The 23,877-nt window shown below is 35.2% G+C and overlaps 1 protein-coding gene across 5 annotated transcripts in view; it reads right to left on the reverse strand.

The window, feature by feature from the left end:
* Nucleotides 1–23,877, reverse strand: part of CCSER1 (coiled-coil serine rich protein 1) — a 1,269,753-nt gene that overhangs the window by 723,060 nt on the left and 522,816 nt on the right. For all 5 annotated transcript variants that reach the window (XM_019926423.3, XM_019926422.3, XM_073805586.1 and 2 more), the window contains exon 7: nucleotides 23,307–23,384. In XM_019926423.3, the coding sequence (XP_019781982.1) occupies nucleotides 23,307–23,384 (78 nt within the window). The remainder of the gene's footprint in view (nucleotides 1–23,306; nucleotides 23,385–23,877) is intronic.

Here is a 23,877-nt window from a genome sequence, read left to right on the forward strand (position 1 = left end):
ACTGAAGCTTTATCAAATCTTTCCATGCACTAAATTAAGTAGACTTAAAACAAGTTACTTCCAGCGTATTTCCCATAATATAGAAATGATTATTCATGAAGTTCGATGCTTTCCTAATAGACAATTGCTTTAGTAAGACATATTTCAAAGAAGAGACAATTCCAAATTCTTTAACTGGCTTTATTCTTAAACACTTAATAAATATAGTCTGTGTGACAAGGAAAGAAAAAAGTTAAGACAAAATTCATAATGCTAACTGCCATATTTGGTCCTGTCAAACTAAGTAGATATTGGCTCTTACTCTTTACTGATATGCATATAAAATTGAATGTGTATTGTTTATTATATTTTATAACCATGTCTAGAGTATTCAGCCTGGTTTTAACCAGGTTGACACAGAATTAGACAATCTATTAGACAATAGATTTATTCCTCAAAGTTCTTTAAAAATAAATATTAAAACCCTACATTATATAAATGCATATATATACTATTTTAAAAAACAGAAATTAGGGAAAAAAAAGGTATATTTAAAGATAAAGAGTCCATTGTAAAATCTAAGCACTTTGAGAGTAGACACCAGGTGGAAAAGAAAACTGGAAAGCAGACAGACACATGATACCTGAAACCTGAGCCAGTAGTGTACCCCCAATCCCCAAACAACCCTACTTTTACTGTGGGATCATAGCAAAGCTATGTACCTATGAAAGTGGGAATAAAAATGGAGCTGACAACCAGAGGATTGGTTGACAATATTCCATGCAGCCAGGCAACTTCTCCTCCTTTCCCTAGCAGAAGATAGAAGTTCATTCTCTTCAGGAAAAAAAAAAGTATATATATATAAAAAATATATATTACTGTATATATTATATATTTATATATATATAAATTAAAGAAACATCAGGCAAAAGTGGGGAAGGGAGTACTTATTGAAAAGAGGTAGATTAAGTTAAAATGAATAGGGATTTTTTCCAAAGAAGGTATACAGATGGTCAACAGGTACATAAAAAGATGCTCAACATCATTAATCATCAGGGAAATGCAAATCAAAACAATAATGGGATATCACTTCACATCTGTTAGAATGGCTATTATCAAAAAGGCAAGAAATAACAAGTGTTGGTGAGGATGTGGAGAAAAGGACGCCCTCTTGCACTGTTGGTGGGAAAGTAAGCTGGTGCAGCCACTGTGGAGAACAGTATGAAGACTCCTCAAAAAATTAAAAATAGACCTACCATACGATCCAACAATTCCACTTTTGGGTATTTATCAAAAAAAGAGAAAAAAAAGAAAACACTAACTCAAAAAGATATATGTACCTCCATGTTCATTGCAACACTATTTATAATAGCCAATATATGGAACAAACTATGTGTCCATTGATGGATATGGATAAAAAAATGTGTTTTATACTTATATACACATGCATGCACACACACACACACACACACACACACACACACACACACACAGCAATATTATTCAGCCACAGAAAAGAATGAAATCTTGCCATTTGTGACAGCATCGATGAACCTCCAGGGCATTATGCTAAATGAAATAAATCAGACAGAGAGAGACAAATACCATAAGATCTCTCTTGTATGTGGAATCAAAAAAAAAAAGCAAACCATAACAATGAAAGAACAGATTGATGGTTGCCAGAGGCCAGGGGTAGCAGAAATGGGTGAAGGGGGTCAGGAGGTAAAAATAATAGGATTTAAAAAAATAAAACAATGTATTGAATTTCAAAATGAAAAGAAAAATTTATGATGACTAGATAAATATTATTTTCATCACCGTGTCTTACTCTTCTCAGACAACCTTATACCCTCTAACCACAAATACCTGAAACCAACCACCGACCACCAATTCCCAAATTCTCATTCTTTCAAAAAAAAAAAAAATCTACATATTAAATCCTGAAAACCCAGTGTCCTTGGCCCCACTTCTGCACATGCCCGGCTGAGCTGAGGGGCTGGCAGTAGCCATTCTGCACTATGAAATCTGGTCGGAAGAGCTGGGTGCGAGGCCTCTGCACATAGCTCCCTGTAAGCAAGTGGGACCCGACTAAACACAAAGGAAAAAAACAGCCATCTCAGAGCTGTGACTATTTTCAAGGCTACTGTTTTTCTCTGTGGAACACAGCTTTTGGGGCAAAACAAGGAAGAAGCAGGTGATTCTAATGTGCAGTGCCGAAGGACAGCCACTGCAGGCCACCTTCTCCAACTCTGAAGGCACTCCAGCCATGTGGCTGACAGGGTCTTGGTGTTCTGCCCAGGTGTCAGGCCTGAGCTTCTGAGGTGGGAGAGCCGAGTTCAGGACACTGGAACACCAGAGACCTCCCAGCCCCCACGTAATATCAATTGACGAGAGCTCTCCCAGAGATCCCCATCTCAAGGTTAAGACCCAGCTCCACTCAATGATCAGCAAGCTCCAGTGCTGGACGCCCCATGCCAAACAACTAGCAAGACAGAACACAACACCACCCATTAGCAGAGAGGCTACCTAAAATCATAATAAGGTCACAGACACCCCAAAACACACCACCAGACGTGGACGTGCCTACCAGAAAGACAAGATCCAGCCTCATCCACCAGAATACAGGCACCAGTCCCCTCCACCAGGAAGCCTACACAACCCACTGAACCAACCTTACCCAATGAGGGCAGACACAAAAAACAATGGGAACTAGGAACCTGCAGCCTGCGAAAAGGAGACTCCAAACATAGTAAGTTAAGCAAAACGAGAAGACAGAGAAACACACCGCAGATGAAGGAGCAAGATAAAAATGCACCAGAACAAACAAATGAAGAGGAAATAGGCAGTCTACCTGAAAAATAATTCAGAGTAATGATAGTAAAGATGATCCAAAATCTTAGAAATAGACTAGAGAATATACAAGAAATGTTTAACAAGGAACTAGAAGAACTAAAGAGCAAACAATGATGAACAACACAATAAATGAAATTAAAAATTCTCTAGAAGGGATCAATAGCTGAATAACTGAGGCTGAAGAATGGCTAAGTGACCTGGAAGATAAAATAGTGGAAATAACTACTGCAGAGCAGAATAAAGAAGAAAGAATGAAAAGAAGTGAGGACAGTCTCAGAGACCTCTGGGACAACATTAAACATACCAACATTCAAATTATAGGGGTCCCAGAAGAAGAGGAGAAAAAGAAAGGAACTGAGAAAACATTTGAAGAGATTGTAGTTGAAAACTTCCCTAATATGGGAAAGGAAATAGTCATTCAAATCCAGGAAGCACAGAGAGTCCCATACAGGATAAATCAAGGAGAAACATGCCAAGACACATATTAATCAAACTATCAAAAATTAAATGCAAAGAAAAAATATTAAAAGCAGAAAGGGAGGGCTTCCCTGGTGGCGCAGTGGTTGGGAGTCTGCCTGCCAACGCAGGGGACACGGGTTCATGCCCTGGTCCGGGAGGATCCCACATGCCGCGGAGCGGCTGGGCCCGAGAGCCATGGCCGCTGAGCCTGCGCGTCTGGAGCCTGTGCTCCGCAGCGGGAGAGGCCGCAACAGTGAGAGGCCCACATACCGCAAAAAAAAAAAAAAAAAAAAAAAAAGCAGAAAGGGAAAAGCAATAAATAACATACAAGGGAATCCCCATAACCGCTGATCCTTTAGCAGAAATTCTGCAAGCCAGAAGGGAGTGCCAGGACATAATTAAAGTGCTGAAAAGGAAAAACCTACAACCAAGATTACTCTAGCCAGCAAGGATCTTATTCAGATTTGTGGGAGAAATTAAAAACTTTACAGACAAGCAAAAGCTAAGGAAATTCAGCACCACCAAACCAGCTCTAAAACAAATGCTAAAGAACTTCTCTAGGCAGGAAACACAAGAGAAGGAAAAGACCTACATAAACAAACCCAAAACAATTAAGAAAATGGTAATAGGAACATACATATCAATAAGCACCTTAAAGGTAAATGGATTAAATACTCCAACCAAAACACATAGACTGGCTGAATGGATACAAAAACAATGCCTGTATATATGCCGTCTACAGGAGACCCACTTCAGACCTAGAGACACATACAGACTGAAAGTGAGGGGATGGAAAAGATATTCCATACAAATGGAAATCAAAAGAAAGCTGGAGGAGCAATTCTCATATCACACAAAATAGACTTTAAAATAAAGACTATTACAAGAGACAAAGAAGGACATTATGTAATGATCAAGGGATCAATCCAAGAAGAAGATATAACAATTGTAAATATTTATGCACCCAACGTAGGAACACCTCAATACATAAGGCAAATGCTAACAGCCATAAAAGGGGAAATCGACAGTAACAGAATCATAGTAGGGGACTTTAACACCCGACTTTCACCAATGGATAGATCATCCAAAATGAAAATAAATAAGGAAATACAAGCTTTAAGTGATACATTAAAGAAAATGGACCTAATTGATATTTATAGGACATTCCATCCAAAAACAACAGAATACATTTTCCTCTCAAGTGCTCATGGAACATTCTCCAGGATAAACCATATCTTGTGTCACAAATCAAGCCATGGTTAATTTAAGAAAACTGAAATCGTATCAGGTATCCTTTCAAACCACAACACTATGACACTAGATATCAATGACAGGAAAAAATCTGTGAAAAATACTAACACAGGGAGGCTAAACAATACACTATTAAACAATCAAGAGATCACTGAAGAAATCAAAAACGAAATAAAAAATACCTAGAAACAAATGACAATGAAATCATGATGACCCAAAACCTATGCAGCAAAAGCAGTTCTAAGAGGGAAGTTTATAGCTATACAAGCCTACTTCAAGAAACAAGAAAAATCTCAAACAACCTAACATTACACCTAAAGCAATAAGAGAAAGAAGAACAAAAATACCCCAAAGTTAGCAAAAGGAAAGAAATCATAAATATCAGATCAGAAATAAATGAAAAAGAAATGAAGGAAATGATAGCAAAGAACAATAAAACTAAAAGCTGGTTCTTTGAGAAGATAAACAAAATTGATAAACCATTAGCCAGACTCATCAAGAAAAAAATGGAGAAGACTCAAATCAACAGAATTAGAAATGAAAAAGGAGAAGTAACAACTGACACTGCAGAAATACAAGGATCATGAGAGATTACTACAAGCAACTATATGCCAATAAAATGGACAACCTGGAAGAAATGGACAATTTCTTAGAAAAGCACAACCTTCCGCGAGTGAACCAGGAAGAAATAGAAAATATAAACAGACCAATCACAAGCACCATAATGGAAAAGGAAATTAAAAATCTTCCAACAAACAAAAGCCCAGGACCATGTGGCTTCACAGGCGAATTCTATCAAACATTTAGGGAAGAGCTAACACCTATCCTTCTCAAACTCTTCCAAAACACAGCAGAGGGAGGAACACTCCCAAACTCATTCTATGAGGCCACCATCACCATGATACCAAAACCAGACAAAGATGTTACAAAAAAAGAAAATTACAGGCAAATATCACTGATGAATATAGATGAAAAAAATCCTCAACAAAATATTAGCAAAAAGAATCCATCAGCACATTAAGAGGATCATACACCATGATCAAGTGGGGTTTATCCCAGGAATGCAAGCATTCTTCAATATACGCAAATCAATCAACATGATACAGCATATTAACAAACGGAAGGAGAAAAACCATATGATCATCTCAATAGATGCAGAGAAAGCTTTCAACAAAATTCAACACTCATTTATGATAAAAACCCTCTAGAAAGTAGGCAGAGAGGGAACTTACCTCAACAAAATAAAGGCCATATATGACAAACCCACAGCCAATATCGTTTTCAAAAGTGAAAAACTGAAACCATTTCCTCTAAGATCAGGAATAAGACAAGGTTGCCCACTCTCACCACTATTATTCAATATAGTTTTGGAAGTTTTAGCCATGGCAATCAGAGAAGAAAAAGAAATAAAAGGAATGTAAATTGGAAAAGAAGAAGTAGAACTATCACTGTTTGCAGATGACATGATACTATACATAGAAAATCCTAAAAATGTTACCAGAAAACTACTAGAGCTAATAAATGAAGTTGGTAAAGTAGCAGGATACAAAATTAATGCACAGAAATCTCTTGCATTTCTACACACTAATGAAGAAAAATCTGAAAGGGAAATTAAGGAAGCACACCCATTTACCATTACAACAAAAAGAATAAAATACCTAGGAATAAACCTACCTAGGGAGACAAAAGACCTGTACACAGAAAACTATAAGACACTGATGAAAAAAATTAAAGATGATAGAAACAGATGGAGAGATATACCATGTTCTTAGATTGGAAGAATCAACATTGTGAAAATGACTCTACTACCCAAAGCAATCTACAGATTCAATGCAATCCCTATGAAACTACCACTGGCATTTTTCACAGAACTAGAACAAAAAATTTCACAATTTGTATGGAAAAACAAAAGACCCCTGAATGGCCAAAGCAATCTTGAGAAAGAAAAACGGAGCTGGAAGAATCAGGCTGCCTTACTTCAGACTATACTACAAAGCTACAGTAATCAAGACAGTATGGTACTGGCACAAAAACAGAAATGTAGATCAACAAAACAGGATAGAAAGCCTAGAGATAAACCCATGCACATATGGTCACCTTATCTTTGATAAATGAGGCAAGAATATACAATGGAGAAAAGACAGCTTCTTCAATAAGTGGTGCTGGAAAAACTGGATAGCTACATGTAAAAGAATGAAATTAGAACACTCCCTAACACCATACACAAAAATAAACTCAAAATGGATTAAAGACCTAAATGTAAGGCCAGACACTATCAAACTCTTAGAGGAAAACATAGGCAGAACACTCTGACATAACTCACAGCAAGATCCTTTTGACCCACCTCCTAGACAAATGGAAATAAAAACAAAAATAAACAAATATGGACCTAATGAAACTTAAAAGCTTTTGCACAGCAAAGGAAACTATAAACAAGATGAAAAGACAACCCTCAGAATGGGAGAAAATATTTGCAAACAAAGTAACTGACAAACGATTTATCTCCAAAATATACAAGCAGCACTTGCTGTTCAATATCAAAAAAGCAAACAACCCAATCCAAAAATGGGCAAAAGACCTAAATAGACATTTCTCTTAAGAAGATATACAGATTGACAACAAACATATGAAAGGATGCTCAACATCACTAATCATTAGAGAAATGCAAATCAAAAGTACAATGAGATATCATCTCACACTGGTCAGAATGGCCATCATCAAAAAATCTACAAACAGTAAATGCCTGAGAGGGTGTGTAGAAAAGGGAAGCCTCTTGCACTGTTGGTGGGAATGTAAATTGATACATCCACTATGGAGAACAGTATGAAGGTTACTTAAAAAACTAAAAATAGAACTACCATACAACCCAGCAATCCCACTACTGGGCATATAACCAGAGAAAACCAGAATTCAAAAAGAGTCATGTACCAAAATGTTCATTGCAGCTCTATTTACAATAGCCAGGACATGGAAGCAACGTAAGTGTCCATCAACAGATGAATGGATAAAGAAGATGTGGCACATATATACAATGGAATATTACTCAGCCATAAAAAGAAACAAAATTGATTTATTTGTAGTGAGGTGGATGGACCCAGAGTCTGTCATACAGAGTGAAGTAAGTCAGAAAGAGAAAAACAAATACCGTATGCTACCACATATATATGGAATCTAAAAAAAAAAAAAAAAAGGTTCTGAAGAACCTAAGGGCAGGACAGGAATAAAAGCACAGATGTAGAGATTGGACTTGAGGACACGGGGAGGGGGAAGGGTAAGCTGGGACAAACTGAGAGAGTGACATTGACATATATACACTACCAAATGTAAAACAGCTAGCTAGTGGGAAGCAGCCACATAGCACAGGGAGATCAGCTTGGTGCTTTGTGACCACCTAGAAGGGTGGAATAGGGAGGGTGGGAGGGAGATGCAAGAGGGAGGGGATATGGGGTATATGTATATGTATAGCTGATTAACTTTGTTATACAGCAGCAACTAACACAACAATGTAAAGCAATTATACTCCAATAAAGATGTTAAAAAAAATGCTGAAAACCCCATATCCTCATCCTTTTTCCCTTTATTGCTCTCAACCTGACAGCATAGATTATCCCTTCCAGGCAGGAATCTCTCCTGGCATTTTGTCCCTACGTATCCAAGCCCAGTTTGATGACCTTTCAAGAAATTCTTTAAACTGTCAAATATCCTATAATAAAATCACTTCCATTTCAACTAGCTAAAGCAAATTATATTCTTTGGATCTATGAAAACTGACCAATATTCCAGGTGGCTTTTATTCCAGGATTGCAAAGATGGCTTAAATTTATTAGGCCTGTTAGTAAAAGAAATACATAATCTTAGTAGAATTATGATCTCAATAAATGTCAAGCCTGAGGAAAGGAGGGATGTTTATTATTTCTTTTTTTCTCTTTCTTTTCTTTTCTTTCCTTTCATTCCCTTTTCTTTTCTTTTCCTCTCTTCACTTCTCTTATTTTCTCTTCTTCTGTCTCTTCTTCTATCTCTGCCTCTATTTGTGTTTATCCCCTTCAGTTATATAAAACCAATGATCAGTCAGAATCATGATTAAAATAAAAACACTGTAGACTTTCTGTAGTATAGTAGTTCAAGCTACAGTCTTCAGAATTTTAGAAACCTGAGTTGGAATTCCAGCTGAGTCATTTACCAGCACTGTGACCTCTAGTCAGGTTCTTAACTGCTCTAAGCTTCAATTTCCTTATCTGTAAAATGAGACAATAATCGTGTGTACTGAGGATTAATACTCAAAAGAAGTAGATAGCTTTCAGGATTTCCAATTTAGAGAAACTTGAAATGTATATAGCATTTGGCTATAGAATAATCTTAGGAAAGGTAATATTTGTAAATCCAAACAGCTGTTGGCAGGAATGCAGTTATCTCTTAGGCAATGGTTATCACATAAATACCTGCTAAAGCAGAAGCCAGACTTTCAGACCACAAGATGAGATACTGACAAATAACAAGAGCAATTAAGTACTGAATTCCCTAGCACCAAGTTAGTCTCATACAGATAATTTGTATCCAGGATTGGTCCAGCTATGTTTATAGAGTTGTAGGGAAGAAGAGGGATAAGCTACAGAAAATTTGGCAGGCTACTTGTATAGCTTGATAGGCTCTGTTACATATATCAGCTTATCAATGGCTAATGTAATAAAATGAGTATTTCAATTTTAATATGATAAAACACTAGAAAAGAAACGAGGCCTTAAGTGAGCTTTTTTCACCATTCATTCATACAATTCATTCTTTCATCTACTATTAGTATATTATATACTAGTTCTATACTAGACACTGAAATAGGGAATATAAAGAATATAAAATATTTCTGTATTTATGAAAATCGGCATCTATTGGGGAAGACTGTAAATATATTTATAATATAATTTTATACTTCTATATTAGAAGTGAAATTAAAATATTGTGGAGACTTTGGGGACGAAGTTTCACAGAGGGGGTGGCATTTAATTGGACATTAAGTGAGGATTAGAAGTTTGCCAGACAGAAAACTGAAGATAAAGGAAATAGCTTTTATAATTCAGCACAGTGGATATTCCTTACTCTGTATTAATGTAATAACCAATTAACAATTGACAGAAAAAGAAGAGTAATGTGCATTCTAATTATTTAAATAATCAACCCGGCGATTATGAACAAAGATTCCTGTGTCAGGAATAAGACCCACATCTTACATGTGTCATTACTAACTGTGATAGGAAGAATAATGCCCCTTTTCTTCCTCCAATGATGTCCATGGCAAAGGAGAATTAAGACTGAAGGTGAAATTAAGGTAGCTAATCACCTGACTTTAAAATAGGGAGATTTTCCTGGGTTATCTGGTAGACCTAGTGAAATCATGAAGGTCCTTAAATATCATAGGGAGAAACAGAGAGTCAGAATCAGAGTGATGCATCATAAGAAAGGCTTAATAGGCCATTGTTTTAAAGATGGAAAGAGGCAAGGAAATGCAGGCAAACTCTTGTAGCTCAAAAAAGTAAGTAAATGGATTATCTCCCAAAGTCTCCAGAAAAAACTCAGCCCTGCCAACACTTTGATTCCAGTCTAGGGAGACCTAATTCTGACCTCTGACTTTCAGAACTATATGAAACTAAAATGAGAATTGTTTAAAGACATCAAGTTTGTGGTAAATTGTTACAGGAACAAAATAAAACTAATACACTAATGACGACTTTTAAAGATATAACAATCAGGTAAATATAAATATATTTTAGTGTATATTTATGAAAGCCTAGACTACCTATAAACTATTATTTTAATATAGATATAGACAATCTTCATCCTATTTGATGAACAGATCTGCATCTGCATGTACAGACGAAGGCAATCAACAACAGTGGATAACATGAAAATCCTTCCTATTTCTTATCATTTGTATTTTATTAGTACCATTTGATTTTCTAGGAATTGACAAATTTTGAGTGAAGTTCAGATCCCATTCTGTGGAAATCGAGCTCAAGAAGAATGATAAAATTTTCTTCATTTTGCATCTTAAAATTTGCTCAACTTGCTATGGTATGAATATGTGTGTCCCCCAACCTTTATATGTTGAAACCTTAACATGCCGAGGTGATAATATTAGGACATAGGGCCTTTGGGAGGGGATTAAACCATGAGGTCAGAGCCCTCAGGAATGGGATGAGTGCCCTTATAAAAAAGGCCTCAGAAAGCTCCCTTGCTACTTTTGCCATGTGAGGGCTACAACGAAAAGACAAAAAGAAGGTGTCTAGGAAGTGGGCCCTCACCAGACACTGAATCTGCCCGTGCTTTGATCCTGGACTCCTAGTCTCCCGAACTGTGAGAAATCAATACATTTCTGTTGTTTATATGCTTCCTAGTTTATGATATTTTCTTAGATCAGCCTGAACAGACTAAGACACAACTCTTGCTTGCTCCCTGTACCTCACTGCTTGTAGAAGGCAGTCGAAGTTCTCTATAAAGCATGTGAAGTCCTTCACAACAAACAAATTCTTCCTTGCCACGTGGGCAACACGCAACTGAATATTTATAATGTCTAGAACTTCGTGGTCTAGCTTGAGACCTTGGCGCTTACTTCTCCTTTGCCTCACGACACTTCCCTTTCCTCAACTGCATCTCTGAACTTTTGAAATACTTGACATTTTTCCAGGCCCTGCTGAACTACAGCCAGCATTATGATATTCTGTAGCTTTATACAGTCTGAAAAAAATATTTCTGCCCCAGTACCTTTACATAAGGTCTTACACATAGTAGGAACTCAATAAATGTTTGTTGATTGTTCTGAATGTCTCACTACATTCAAGAAAATAACAGAAATGGTGAGAAATGATAATAGTAGAACTATTATCACTAAGTGAGTAAGACCCACAGGCAAGAACAAGAAAGAGGAGAGGAACAGCTAATGTTAACAAGAGGACAGACCACTGTCGGTTTTATTCATGTAGGCATTATTACCAGAAACTATGACCCATCTCTCTTTAACATGGTGTAGCAGCTGGCATGGCTCCATTTTCCTACTTGGCTCTCTTGCCAGCTTCTATTGTCTGGCAAAGACACTTAAGGGAGAAAAGTGAGCTTAATTCTTCTACCCTTAATTATGCTTTGACAATTCAGCCTAGCTTTTTCAAAACTTCCAGCTCAAATACTGCTGCCAAAGACTTTCTTGTTAAGCAGGGCCTAACTACTTTAAATGAATTTTTATTCTTCTTGTTTTTTATGGTCAAAATAAGCAACTTGGATGAACACACACATCATTAAGTCTAGTGACTAGTCTAAGATAGCACAGGTGTTTGGCATTACATAGACAATGGAGGACAAGTCTATTTTCTGACTTGATTATAATGAATCACATTTTTGTTTTCCATTGAGAGTTTTAACTCGGTGTATGAATTTCCTCAAGGCTTTTCAGTACCTTTGGGGAGAGGGTGAGTCAGAAGGTGATAGGTCTGGTTCTCTGTACTAGGTCAACTTTGGTCTCCAAGGAGACAGAAGGAAGGAAAAAGCTTGGAGACATGGAAAAAGAAGTTTGCCTGTGTGGAGTCTGTAAGGAATAAAGGTTGTTGAAACAGATTCCTGTATATATTTATATATAAGAAGGGATTTTCTTTTCCCTTGGTGAGGAAGAACGTAAATTGTTTCACAGATGTTATGTGGGAAAGAAGAAAAGAACTTGAATTTTTATTCTTAATAAGAAATACATGAATAAGATTCTAATATAACAGGTTTAGCCAACATTTTCAGTGCTTGTCACATCTCCTGAGATAAGAGTTTCTTATCAGATTTGCTAGAGTAAAAGAGATTACCTGAGAAAAAGGGCAAGTCCCAGTACAGACAGAAGCTGACTGCTGATAATATAATGCAAAAGCTTAAAAGAAAACAGAGCATTTCCTTAGCTGAAAATCTGACATCAATAATTACTCAGAATATTCAAATTACATCTATCTTCAAAATTATTGCTATTAAGCTGCTGATTAGAGGCTAATATCCATCTGGCAATTGTTTACCTTCTAATTTCTTGCACTAGAAATAAGTCACTATCCAAGAGGAAGAAAGTTAAGTATTTGCAAAAGCACATTGCACCCTTCCTGATCTCTTTTGGAATTCATTTTAAAGTAAAACACAAGAAAAGATGCTCAACATCACTAATGATTAGAGAAATGCAAATCAAAACTACAATGAGGTATCACCTCACACCGGTCAGAATGGCCATCATCAAAAAATCTACAAACAATAAATGCTGGAGAGGATGTGTAGAAAAGGGAACCCTCTTGCACTGTTGGTGGGAATGTAAATTGATACAGCCACTATGGAGAACAGTATAGAAATTCCTTAAGAAACTAAAAACAGAGCTACCATATGACCCAGCAATCCCACTCCTGGGCATATACCCTGAGAAAACCATAATTCGAAAGGATGCATGCACCCCAATGCTCATTGCAGCACTATTTACAATACCCAGGACATGGAAGAGACCTAAATGCCCATCGGCAGATGAATGGATAAAGAAGGTGTGGCACATGTATACAATGGAATATTACTCAGCCATAAAAAGGGACAAAACTGTGCAATTTGCAGAGATGTGGATGGACTGTCAAACAGAGTGAAGTGAGTCAGAAAGAGAAAAACAAATACCGTAAAATATTGCTTATATGTGGAATCTAGAAATATGATACAGATGAACTTGTTTGCAAAGCAGAAATAGAGTCACAGACATAGAGAACAGATGTATGGTTACCAAGGGGGAAAGGGAAGGTGGGATGAATTGGGACATTGGGATTGACAAATATAACTACTGTGTATAAAATAGATAACTAATGAGAACCTACTGTGTAGCACAGGGAACTCCCCTCAATGCTCTGTGGTGACCTAAATGGGAAGGAAATCTAAAAAAGAGGGGATATGTGTATTCAATATATATGTATAACTGGTTCACTTTGTTGTACAGCAGAAACTAACACAACATTGTAAAGCAACTATACTCTAATAAAAAATAAATTAAAAATAAAATAAAATAAGTGAATAACAACAAAAATAAATAAAGTGATGTTCATACACTTCCCTAAACTATTAAGAATATCTTTTACTGTAGACAAGGGTAAATAGAATTTTCTGATTATTCATAATGACTATCCAACTTTTAATTTGCGTCATCCATATGCCAATTTTGCCCAGCAGAGTTACTACAGGTATTAGAACCTCTGACAAATTATTTATGGGTGCTTTGAAAACTGCACTGAAGAAATGTTAAATCTGTGATACAAAAAACCTCAGAACAGAATATTTGCTTGTTTTACTCACTGTATTGCATCTGTCAGCATGGCCATTTAATACCCCCATATAGTATAATTAAAACAAAGGATGTCCAATGTCTTAATAAAACACTTTAGGTCTAATATTCTTTAACCTTGTGTAGTTAGCAAAGTAAATACAATCATTTCTAAATTATTTGATGTATGGCAGAATTAACTGTACTTAATTCCTCGCACATTTTATTTTACCGCTGATATGATTCAGCTTCCAAAATTCATTTGTTATTTAAGTAAATGATTCCAAGATAGAACAGATGGAAGTCATTGCCAGATAAACTAAACTCATGCTGAGTCCACCTCTGACAGCTTCTCATATTCATGGTCCATCTCAAATGGTCATGTTAATAATGAATCACAGCCTTGGAATTTTACCTTGATTATTAATTTCTTATTTAAAAAAAAATGTGTTACAGTATACTTCACACTTATAAGGTAAATCCTGAAGTGATGCAAGAGCTTATATTTTAAAACAACAAAGAATAAGTGTATATGATCCAGAATGTGTATGAAATGGTAATGTTAAGATAAAAAATAAACACTGGATGTACTAAACATGAGATCAGCTGCTTAAATTATCATTAATAATGATATTATCTTAAATATAGTGTTAATCCCAAGCCAATTCCAATACCTGACGTCTTCATTAAATGTTAAAAGAAATCTTGTTAATATTGGTGTGCAGAGCAATGACTGCCACATCCGCTATTATCTCACATCAAGGTTTTCTAGACACTCGGGAGCAACAGGTATTGAGGAACAGAGCACACTGCTGACATCAACTGTTTCCAAATAAAACTGTCCTGGCATCTTGTCGGCAGACAGAACATGTATTTCAGTGACGGCAATCCACTCTTAAGTGGGTCCCCAAACCAAAGTTGAGGTCATAATGACTCAGTTTCTTAAAATTCATTTTCTTTCAAGAAACACACAAAGTTGTTTTTATTTCCCCAAATTTCAAGGCTTTTATTGGCTTTAGAATTTTGCTAGAAGTAATTCAATATCCTGTCTTTTATGTACAAACTAATCCAGACCTTTTCACATTGTGTACCTGAATTCTTTCCTCCAATGTTCTGTACCTGTATTCTAAATTCAAGCTTTTCCTAGAAAATCCTCACTTTTGCCAATTATGAAATACCATCCAAATCTATGTATCTTGTAGTTTTCTGGAGCTCTTTTTTTTTTTTTTTTTTTTTGCCATAATACGCGGGCCTCTCACTGTTGTGGCCTCTCCCATTGCGGAGCACAGGCTCCGGACGCGCAGGCTCAGCAGCCATGGCTCACGGGCCCAGCCACTCCGCTGCATGTGGGATCTTCCCGGACCGGGGCACGAACCCGTGTCCCCTGCATCGGCAGGCGGACTCCCAACCACTGCGCCACCAGGGAAGCCCTGGAGCTCTTTTTAACTCAATGATATAAACAGTGGATCCCTGAATTCGGTTTTCCAAGGTCATCTCTAACAGATGCTGAGTAAATCTTGTCCACTAAATATGTCAAAGGGACTTTGTGACCACAGTAAGCAGAGTATGGCCCAATGCTCTGAAAGTATGCTAAAATAAAGCTTTATACCATGAAAGTTTTCTCTCATTACCACATGGACAACTCAAAAAAGTTAGGAGAAATCTAAGGCAGCAACCTATGCAAAGATGAAGAAATTCAATGAGATTTACATTTAAGGAAGAAAATGAATGTGTGACCTGTGGATGGGTTGGGAGGGTGTATGCCATTATTTTTAGCATGTATTAATGTTGACAAGTTCTATATCTTGGACATGCCTTACTGAAACCATTTGGATAGTGTGTGAGAAGGATTTGACAGCAATATAAAGCTAGCAAGCGACATGAAAGTATTTGCTTATTATTTTTTTTTTCCCCTTGAGGTCTGCTATGTCTGAGAGATACTGCATACCTTTTAAGAAAAATTAAAATTTGTTTTGGCTTTAATTTATGTAAAAGTAATTTTCATTTATTTTAAAATAATTTTACTTGATTTATCAGGATATACAATTATTATTTTTCTTTCCAGTGAATATTCATAATACATCAGTGATGCTGTCTGCAAAAGTTAAATAATAGATACAGTGTTTATTCAAAATTTATCTTGACAAAACCAGAAGGAAAAATGTTAACATAAAATAATACTATATAGACATAATATAGAAAGTATTGTTTGGTAGTTGTTATTTCAATTTTCCTCTCAGTGTTTATAATCAAGGCTTTAGTAAAATATTTTTATAGCCATAATTCTTTGATATTCTCAACCACAAGGTTTTAAGGACTATAAGTTAATTCAAATATGGTGACATTTAACTGAAGTTTCCAAATTTAATGGAAATTAAAATAGCATTGGAAAATATACTCAAATAAGTGCACAGATGCATATGTGTAAACATTTAAGGAAATCTCTCATTTCCTATTTCATTCCCTCAAATCCAAACTCCCTCACATATCACTGAGAATTTAATAGCACTGAAAACTGGATCAATAAAGGAATATCACATATTTATATGGTAGATTAAAAATTGCTCCAAATCCTTGTCATTCCCCATCAAGAGGTGCAATTTATTTTTCCTTTCCTTGAGTCAAGGTTGGCCTTGTGTTCAGGAAAGAATTAACATAGCAGTCTTGAGTCTGTCTGTTATGGGCTGAATTTTGTCCCCTCAAAATTTGCAGGTCGGAGTTTCAACCCCCAGGACCTCAGAATGTAACCGTATTTGGATACAAGGTCTTTAAAGAGATGTTAAAATGAGGCCACGGTGGTGGTGGGATGGGGGGTGAGGGCTCCAATCCACTATGACTGGTGTCCTTATGAAAAGAGGAAGAGACCCCAGGGTGTGCATGCACAGAGAAGACTCTGTTAATCGCTACATCATGATACCTATTTATTTGCAACATCAGAAAGATAGCAAAAGAGGTAAAAATAGGAAAATATAGAGAACCTTAGAATCAGGGATAATCTTTGATATTGCTCTTTGTTGATATCCCACATACAATCTATTAACAAATCCTGATGACTCACACTCAAAATGTATCTAAAATCCCACCAGTGTTTATTAGCCTGTCAACATTTACCATGCCATCTCTTACCTATAGGAGCTTTGCCTTCCTTCTTCTACCATGTCCTTTTGCTGCCTACGTCTACACGGAAATCAGAGTAACAGTTTTGAAATAAAGTCTGATTATGTCATTCTTTTTTCCCAAAACACTCCAGTGGTTTCCCATCTCAGGCAATGTAAGATTCCAAGTCTTTAACACGGTCTACAAGGCCCTTCATGATCTGGTTTCTCTCTGACTTGATCTTTTATTACCTGCACACTCATTCACTCTGCTCCAGCCACAATGTCACTGTTGCCGATCCTAAAAAGGTCAAATGTTCCCCTGCCTCACGGCTTTTGCACTTGTCCTCAAGCCTCTTCCCATAGAGAGATGAGTGGCTTTCTCTTGTTTTTCATTTTAGTCTCTGCTAAACCATCTCCTAATCAGAGTAACCTTCTTTGACCATCCTTTTTGAAACAGCAACATACTTTAAAGTCACTTCCTATCTTCCAAATCCTGCTTTATTTTTCATTATAGCATTTATCATCCCTACCTGACATGCTATATATTTATTCTTTTGCTGTGTATCACTCCTCACTAGAACCCAAATACCATGAAAGCAGGAATTCAGTCTGTGCTGTTTACATTGAAGCACCAGTGTCTAGAACATTATCAAGCACGTGGTAGGTATTTTATAAATTGAGTCATCAACAGATGAATGAATGAATAGATGGCCTAGTCAAAAACTAACCAAAAATGCAGAATATACCATTTTGGGCTCTTTCTGGGACAACCAAAAAGTGAATTCCAATAATAAAAAGAGACCATTAAATTCAGTAAATGAAAAACAACAATAAACACACAAAAAAATCTCAACCAATGCAGGATATGCAACAGATGATGTTATGAGGTCACACCACTATCTGACTCCACTCCCTCAGAGCCTCCAAATGTGTTCTTTTCCACTATGGTGTTTTTAGACCAAATAAACTGACACTACTTAGTATATTGATGTTATATAAAGAGTAAAATATCAATAGTGCTTTGTTCACAATGAGGTTTTTCCCAGAATCTAATGTGATTAAATAATGTTCCTTCAGTGGAGATTGCATTTAGAAAGTTACCAGGTTAATGCACAGGAGGAGGTTTGGGGAATTAAAGAAAAATATACTGTGGTGTGTTCCTGATAAAAAGATACCATACATCCTATGATTACACAAATTATTATGTATTCCTTTTTTCCAAGTAATGTTTTATGTATATTTACCAGTTTCCCCTTAAGACAAATTCATTATATTAACTTCTTCTCCCTCATAATTGATAAACATTTCCATTAATCATTTTTCATGAGAGGAAACTGATATATGAGCTCATCTGAATACTCGAGGGTATAAAATAAGTAGCATGCCTTCTAGGAATGAATATTAAACATTATTCTTCATCAAAGTAAAGACTTTATATTTCTACTCTCACATTTAGAAATGAAGTACAAGGAGTTGAGTGGAAATATTTCTGTTTCATGTTATTTCTAATATATAGAACTTTCTTGCTTTAACGGATATCTCTGTAAAAAAAAGATTGGTTAAAACATATACTGTTTGCTATGTGCTATTCTAAGCACTTTCTATTTAATAACTTGTTTAACCTTATAAGAACACAATGAAGAAGCAATTGCTATTGTTCCCATTTTACAGATGGAGAAATTGAGACACAAAGTAACTGGCTCACAGTTATAAAAATAGAAAGTGGCAGAACTGGGATTTGATCCTAGGAAGTCTCTTAACTAGGCTACACTGCCTCTAATGTTCCCAACTCTCTTTTCTGCTTTCTTAAAAAAATATATTGTTCTTAAAATAGAAATAAGTGGTCATTATAGAAACTATAGGAAAAAAATTTATAGTCCATCTAAATGGTTGATTGTAGATAACTGTATATTTTCTGGGTTTTTTTTCCCTACTCAGTATTTATTTTATATAATTGAGAGCAAACTATGTGTGTTACTACATGTTACTAAGTCTTGAGTTTAGGCTCTATGGTCAAGTGGATCATAACATCCCCACATTGGCTAGCAGGATAAAATTTTTGAGACCTTCATGTATTTCTCTATTTCTTCCTCTGTGTCCCTTGCTTAAATAAGGGAGATGAAGAAAAGTAGTCAGAGAACCTTGGAATTCCATAGGAGAGGAGACCCAGGAAAGAGCCCAGCACCACTCTGTGTCAGCTCCTGGGGAAGATGGCTGGACTTCAGGGAGGGTGGCTCCACTGTGCATTCTAGGCACTGGATACCCAAGCACCTTACACATGCCAGGAACCCACTAACAGAGAGAAGCAGCAGTCAATGGGGTCACGAAGGCAATGGGTGATTTTTATTTTCAGACTTTGACTGAAGATTGGTGCATGGAGGACAGTCTTGGTGCACTTTTGAAACAATGTCTAAAGAAAAGGCAAATTGAATTTGTTTCTTTCCTGTTGGCTTTATCACAGGATAAGGATAAAGAATAAGGTAGGATAATACCTGTGTCTAACTTATGCAATCAAAAAAGATGCTTTCTGGAGGAAAAGGGATTAAGATCTAGCCATCAGGCTTCATTGAAGAACAAATAAATTTAAAAATATGTGATGAATGTGGTTGGCAAAAAGAACATGGCCCATAATCAAGTGTACTATTAACGGAGGGGTCCGGAACAATGAGCCAGCTTTAGCTTCAAGAATGTTAGTTCCAGGAATGGATGGAGGCTGTAATACCTGTGTATACACAAATAAATTAAAAGCGTCATCCTACTAAAGAACAGTAATATTTGATGGCCCCAAAGCATTTTTGGTGTGGTACATCTGACTGAGGCCACAAAGGAAGAGACAAGGCAGATGAAGGAAATCAGGGAGAATGGCAGAGGGAACAGGTAGAATAGGGTAGAATGGGCACATCAAAATTAACAATGTCAACTTGGTTATTCTACAGAAAAACATAAAACTTTTAATTAACAGTTAAGCAGTCTACTCCCTTTTTCCTTATATCAAAGTCTCACTTAGATCAATTAACTTGCACTATTATGATTCTATTATGGCTGTTTAATAAAATATTGTTTCCACCCATGTGAAATTAGTTATCCCTTGGCCTTTCCATAATAATGTAGTGGCATATGTGTCAGACCACATATGTATATATTTTATGGAATGCTGAAAACTCTATTAAAAAATTGAACTCTATTAAAAATTTTGTCCTTTGTTTCCAAATATATGTCCATAACAATAGTCTGCATAATTATAAAAACCTGGACTCCTAGAAACTTCTCAGTAACAAGAGTCTGACTGGGAAATCTGTGAGTTTATTACCTGTGGTATAGGTGGAGGATTGTGAATTATACATCTTTTTATATGAAGGGGTTCACTCAAAAGCTTTCACTGCCAGGTGTGAACAGGGAATGGTGACTGTGGTGAACTGGTATCCATGTACCCTGTCCAGATGGAGAAACCCTACTTATCTCTGATCAGTCAGTTCTATCTGAAAGAAAGGCAGTTTCCTAGATCTTGCAATTTATTAAGAGAAGACTAGATGGATTTTTGTGAGAACTGTCCTCATTTTTGAAAGACTAAACCAAACAAAACACTATGGCAATGGGTTTTAAATGGTAAGGGTAAGAAATTTAGCACAAGGTGAACTGTTCTGTAAGGGAATAGAGTCGTGAGTAAGCATACAGGGCTTGGGCTATTTTTAAGAGCTGATCTGGTTTTGTTTAAAAATTAAATTGAAGTATGTACTCCAGTACTAGTAGTGCCAAAAAATAGTCTTATTATGGAAAAGAAGCATCTGGTGCCAAACAAAATTTAATTGTCATCTTTGATTCTTGTATCTCCAGAGCTTAACATACCTCTCTTGACCCCTTGGGTAAGTCTCCAGGATACTACCAGTTTTCTACTACCTTAAATTTAATAGATCCCACTGTGGTACATTCCTATTGATAGCCAATTTCTCATCTAACATTCAAGTCAATAATATAGGTAGAGATATTAGTGGGAAGGTAATTATTAGGGATTTAAAAAATATATTACATACCATTTGTCATTATGTCAAATGGTATGGTTAAAATAAATTTAATCTGAATGTCATTCTGAAGATAACCTTTAAAGGAAAGCATTTACTTGGATAAACACTTGAGCCAAAACAGGATATCTTCCGCCAACTGTTATATGAGTGCTTCCAAAATAGACCAAGAAAAGGATGGAATACTTTCATTAACCTAATTATTTCCCAGAAGAAAAGGTATAATTAAGTCTCTCAACCGGCCACCAAAGCTTATCTTTCAAAAGCCTTCCTTGTCTAATATTAGGGCAGATGGTTACGGAATTGGGTGCTGAAATCACTGTCTTAGAAAATACAACTAAAGTATCAAAGGTGATTGATCTTATTTTATTCTTGGGGAGTAAAAAAAAAAAGATAATCAATTTTTTTTCTAGTTAACCGTGTTGGTCAAATATCAAAAATTTAAATAAAGTTTCGGACATAAATGAATTAAAATTGCAAGATTTTTCAGGGTATCATCGGAAAACTCAATGTCTTCCGTGTTTTTTTGTTTTCAACAAATTTTTTTGCAATTAAAATGTACTATACTGCTAAGGTACATCTCAAAATAGTTTCTGTATATTTTGTGTTTATATAAGGATAAATAAGAATTCTATTAATCATTTATATGACAACAATTTATAAACTAAAAATAAAAGAAGCAAATGCAGGAGTTGTATAATTTGTAACCTTAATTTTAGATACTTCTAAATACTAGTGGATGTTTCTATATCTGTTAAAATTGTTTTGAAAAAATATAAATAATATTCCTATCACAGAAGAAGTAAATTAAGAGGTACTATAACTATATTGGTTAGCAAAAGCCAATATTATATATTATAAGCACTTGGAAGTTTTAACTGCATATTTACACATTAACACGGGAAAAATATTGATCTCTTAGAACAAGTCAGAGAAACTAACTAAAATAATTATATTTATATTAGCTTTATGTCAGCAGATTTTGGAATATATCTGACGTTTCCTTTTAACCCTGTTAAAAAATACATTAATTTTCAAGGAGGGTAGTCATTATCAGCATATTAAAAAGAGAAAATGGTTTCTAGAGATGCTGTGAGAATTCAGTTAAAAACTTTTTAAAAATATGATTTTTCTTTAAATTTTGTCCCATCTACCATAAGATGGAATATTAAGGAATACTAAACTTTGAAACATTAGTATTATTTTCTCCTTTTGTTGTAGAACGATAAAATATTTCTCAATAAATGATATAATCAGAATTCTATTTAGTATTTAACAATTCTCTGACATAAATGAGCCTTTAACAATTATTATTGTCTATCATTAAGCCACAAAGCACCTATAATTAGAAAACTAAAGACCCACGATGGAATTTATAACCTTCTATTATTTTCATTTTAACAATAGAGCAAATATTGAGTATACGGAAATCCACATCAGTCACTGTACTAGATGTAAGCAATATGAAGTTGAATAAGATTTTGTCTTCATATGAAAAACAATGACAAAGTTATGATAAAATACAAATCATCATAACCCCCCCAAATATGTTCACCTGTCTTTAAACTAAACTGAAACCATTGCACATAAGTGTATCATCCCAACTTTCCAAGTTTTTTTTTTTCTTTCCCATGATCTTAAGGAGTCCCTTTATTTACAATAATCCTAAAGAAATCCAAAAATCTCTGGTACACATATAAAATAGCTGATTTACAAGCTTTGGCTTAAAGAGAAACATCTAATCTTAAATAGCAAAACAAGAAGATGACTTCATATTTGTAATGTATACAGACTCCCAAACTGAAGAATTCTGCTAATCATACTTAGAGTATTTACTTAAATATTTTAAAAATGCAGTGTTTGGAGGAATGATTCCATATGTTAATTTTTTATTTCTACCATTAATTTGTAAAGAACACACAATTAATTAATTATGACCTAGAGTCATCAATGAAAATTCAACCAGCTAATGAAAGTTTAACTACTCAATGAGTGCTGAATAATTCATTCCAAGCTTATTGCTTAAATTAATATAAATACAAGATTTGAAACCTATAATTCATGTGACATCAAACTATTACAATGAAATTACTGTCTCTTACATGCAAGGCAAACAATGTGTTATATAAAGTATCAATTTCTATTCAAACTCTACCTTTATTTAGTAAGTAGAATGACAACAGACAAAACAACAACAAAATTTTAACATCTGAAACAAGATCCTTATGAACTAAAGCAGTTAACCTCACCATCTACGCCTGAACTACCTATTTTACTATAGTAAAATAAATATTTTTTAAAGATCCTAAAAGTATTGTAAACAATTATTAAAAATGTTTGCAATTTATTTTTTACCTTGAAAGGCGATGGCTCTTCAGTAAGAGGACTAACAGGAAGTGAAGTGGTGCTACTTGCTGGGCTCATATCTGTACTCTACAAGAAAAACAAAATTGAATTAGAGAGATACTTTTTTGTAGTCAATTTTTATTATTCCTAGTTTAGAACCTAACTCTTCTTGTTAAAATAAAAAACAAATATATAAGTGAAAATGGATATAGAAAAATTCAAATTATTATTGTATAATGAATCATTCCTTATTTAGAAATAATGAAGAAATTAATCAAATTATCACTTCTCAATTTGCATTTCAAGTGTATTTTATTAAATATAATAACCATCTTTTATGTTAGGATGGTATCTAGTATTATATTTGCTTAACATATTACCTTTTTTTGATAATTAAACTATACCTATAATGGTTCACTATGGTGCTATTTCAATGTCTTTCAGGCTGATTTTCAAATATGTGTTATTCATATTTTCCTTTTATGGAGATTTGAGTCATTGTACCCAGTTTTTAATTCATGATGAAAAGCATATCTGCCATTAATTTACAATTGCAAAATGAAGAAATATTAAATTCTAA

The sequence above is a fragment of the Tursiops truncatus genome, chromosome 5 (assembly GCF_011762595.2).
Source record: "Tursiops truncatus isolate mTurTru1 chromosome 5, mTurTru1.mat.Y, whole genome shotgun sequence".
NCBI classification, from domain to species: domain Eukaryota; kingdom Metazoa; phylum Chordata; class Mammalia; order Artiodactyla; family Delphinidae; genus Tursiops; species Tursiops truncatus.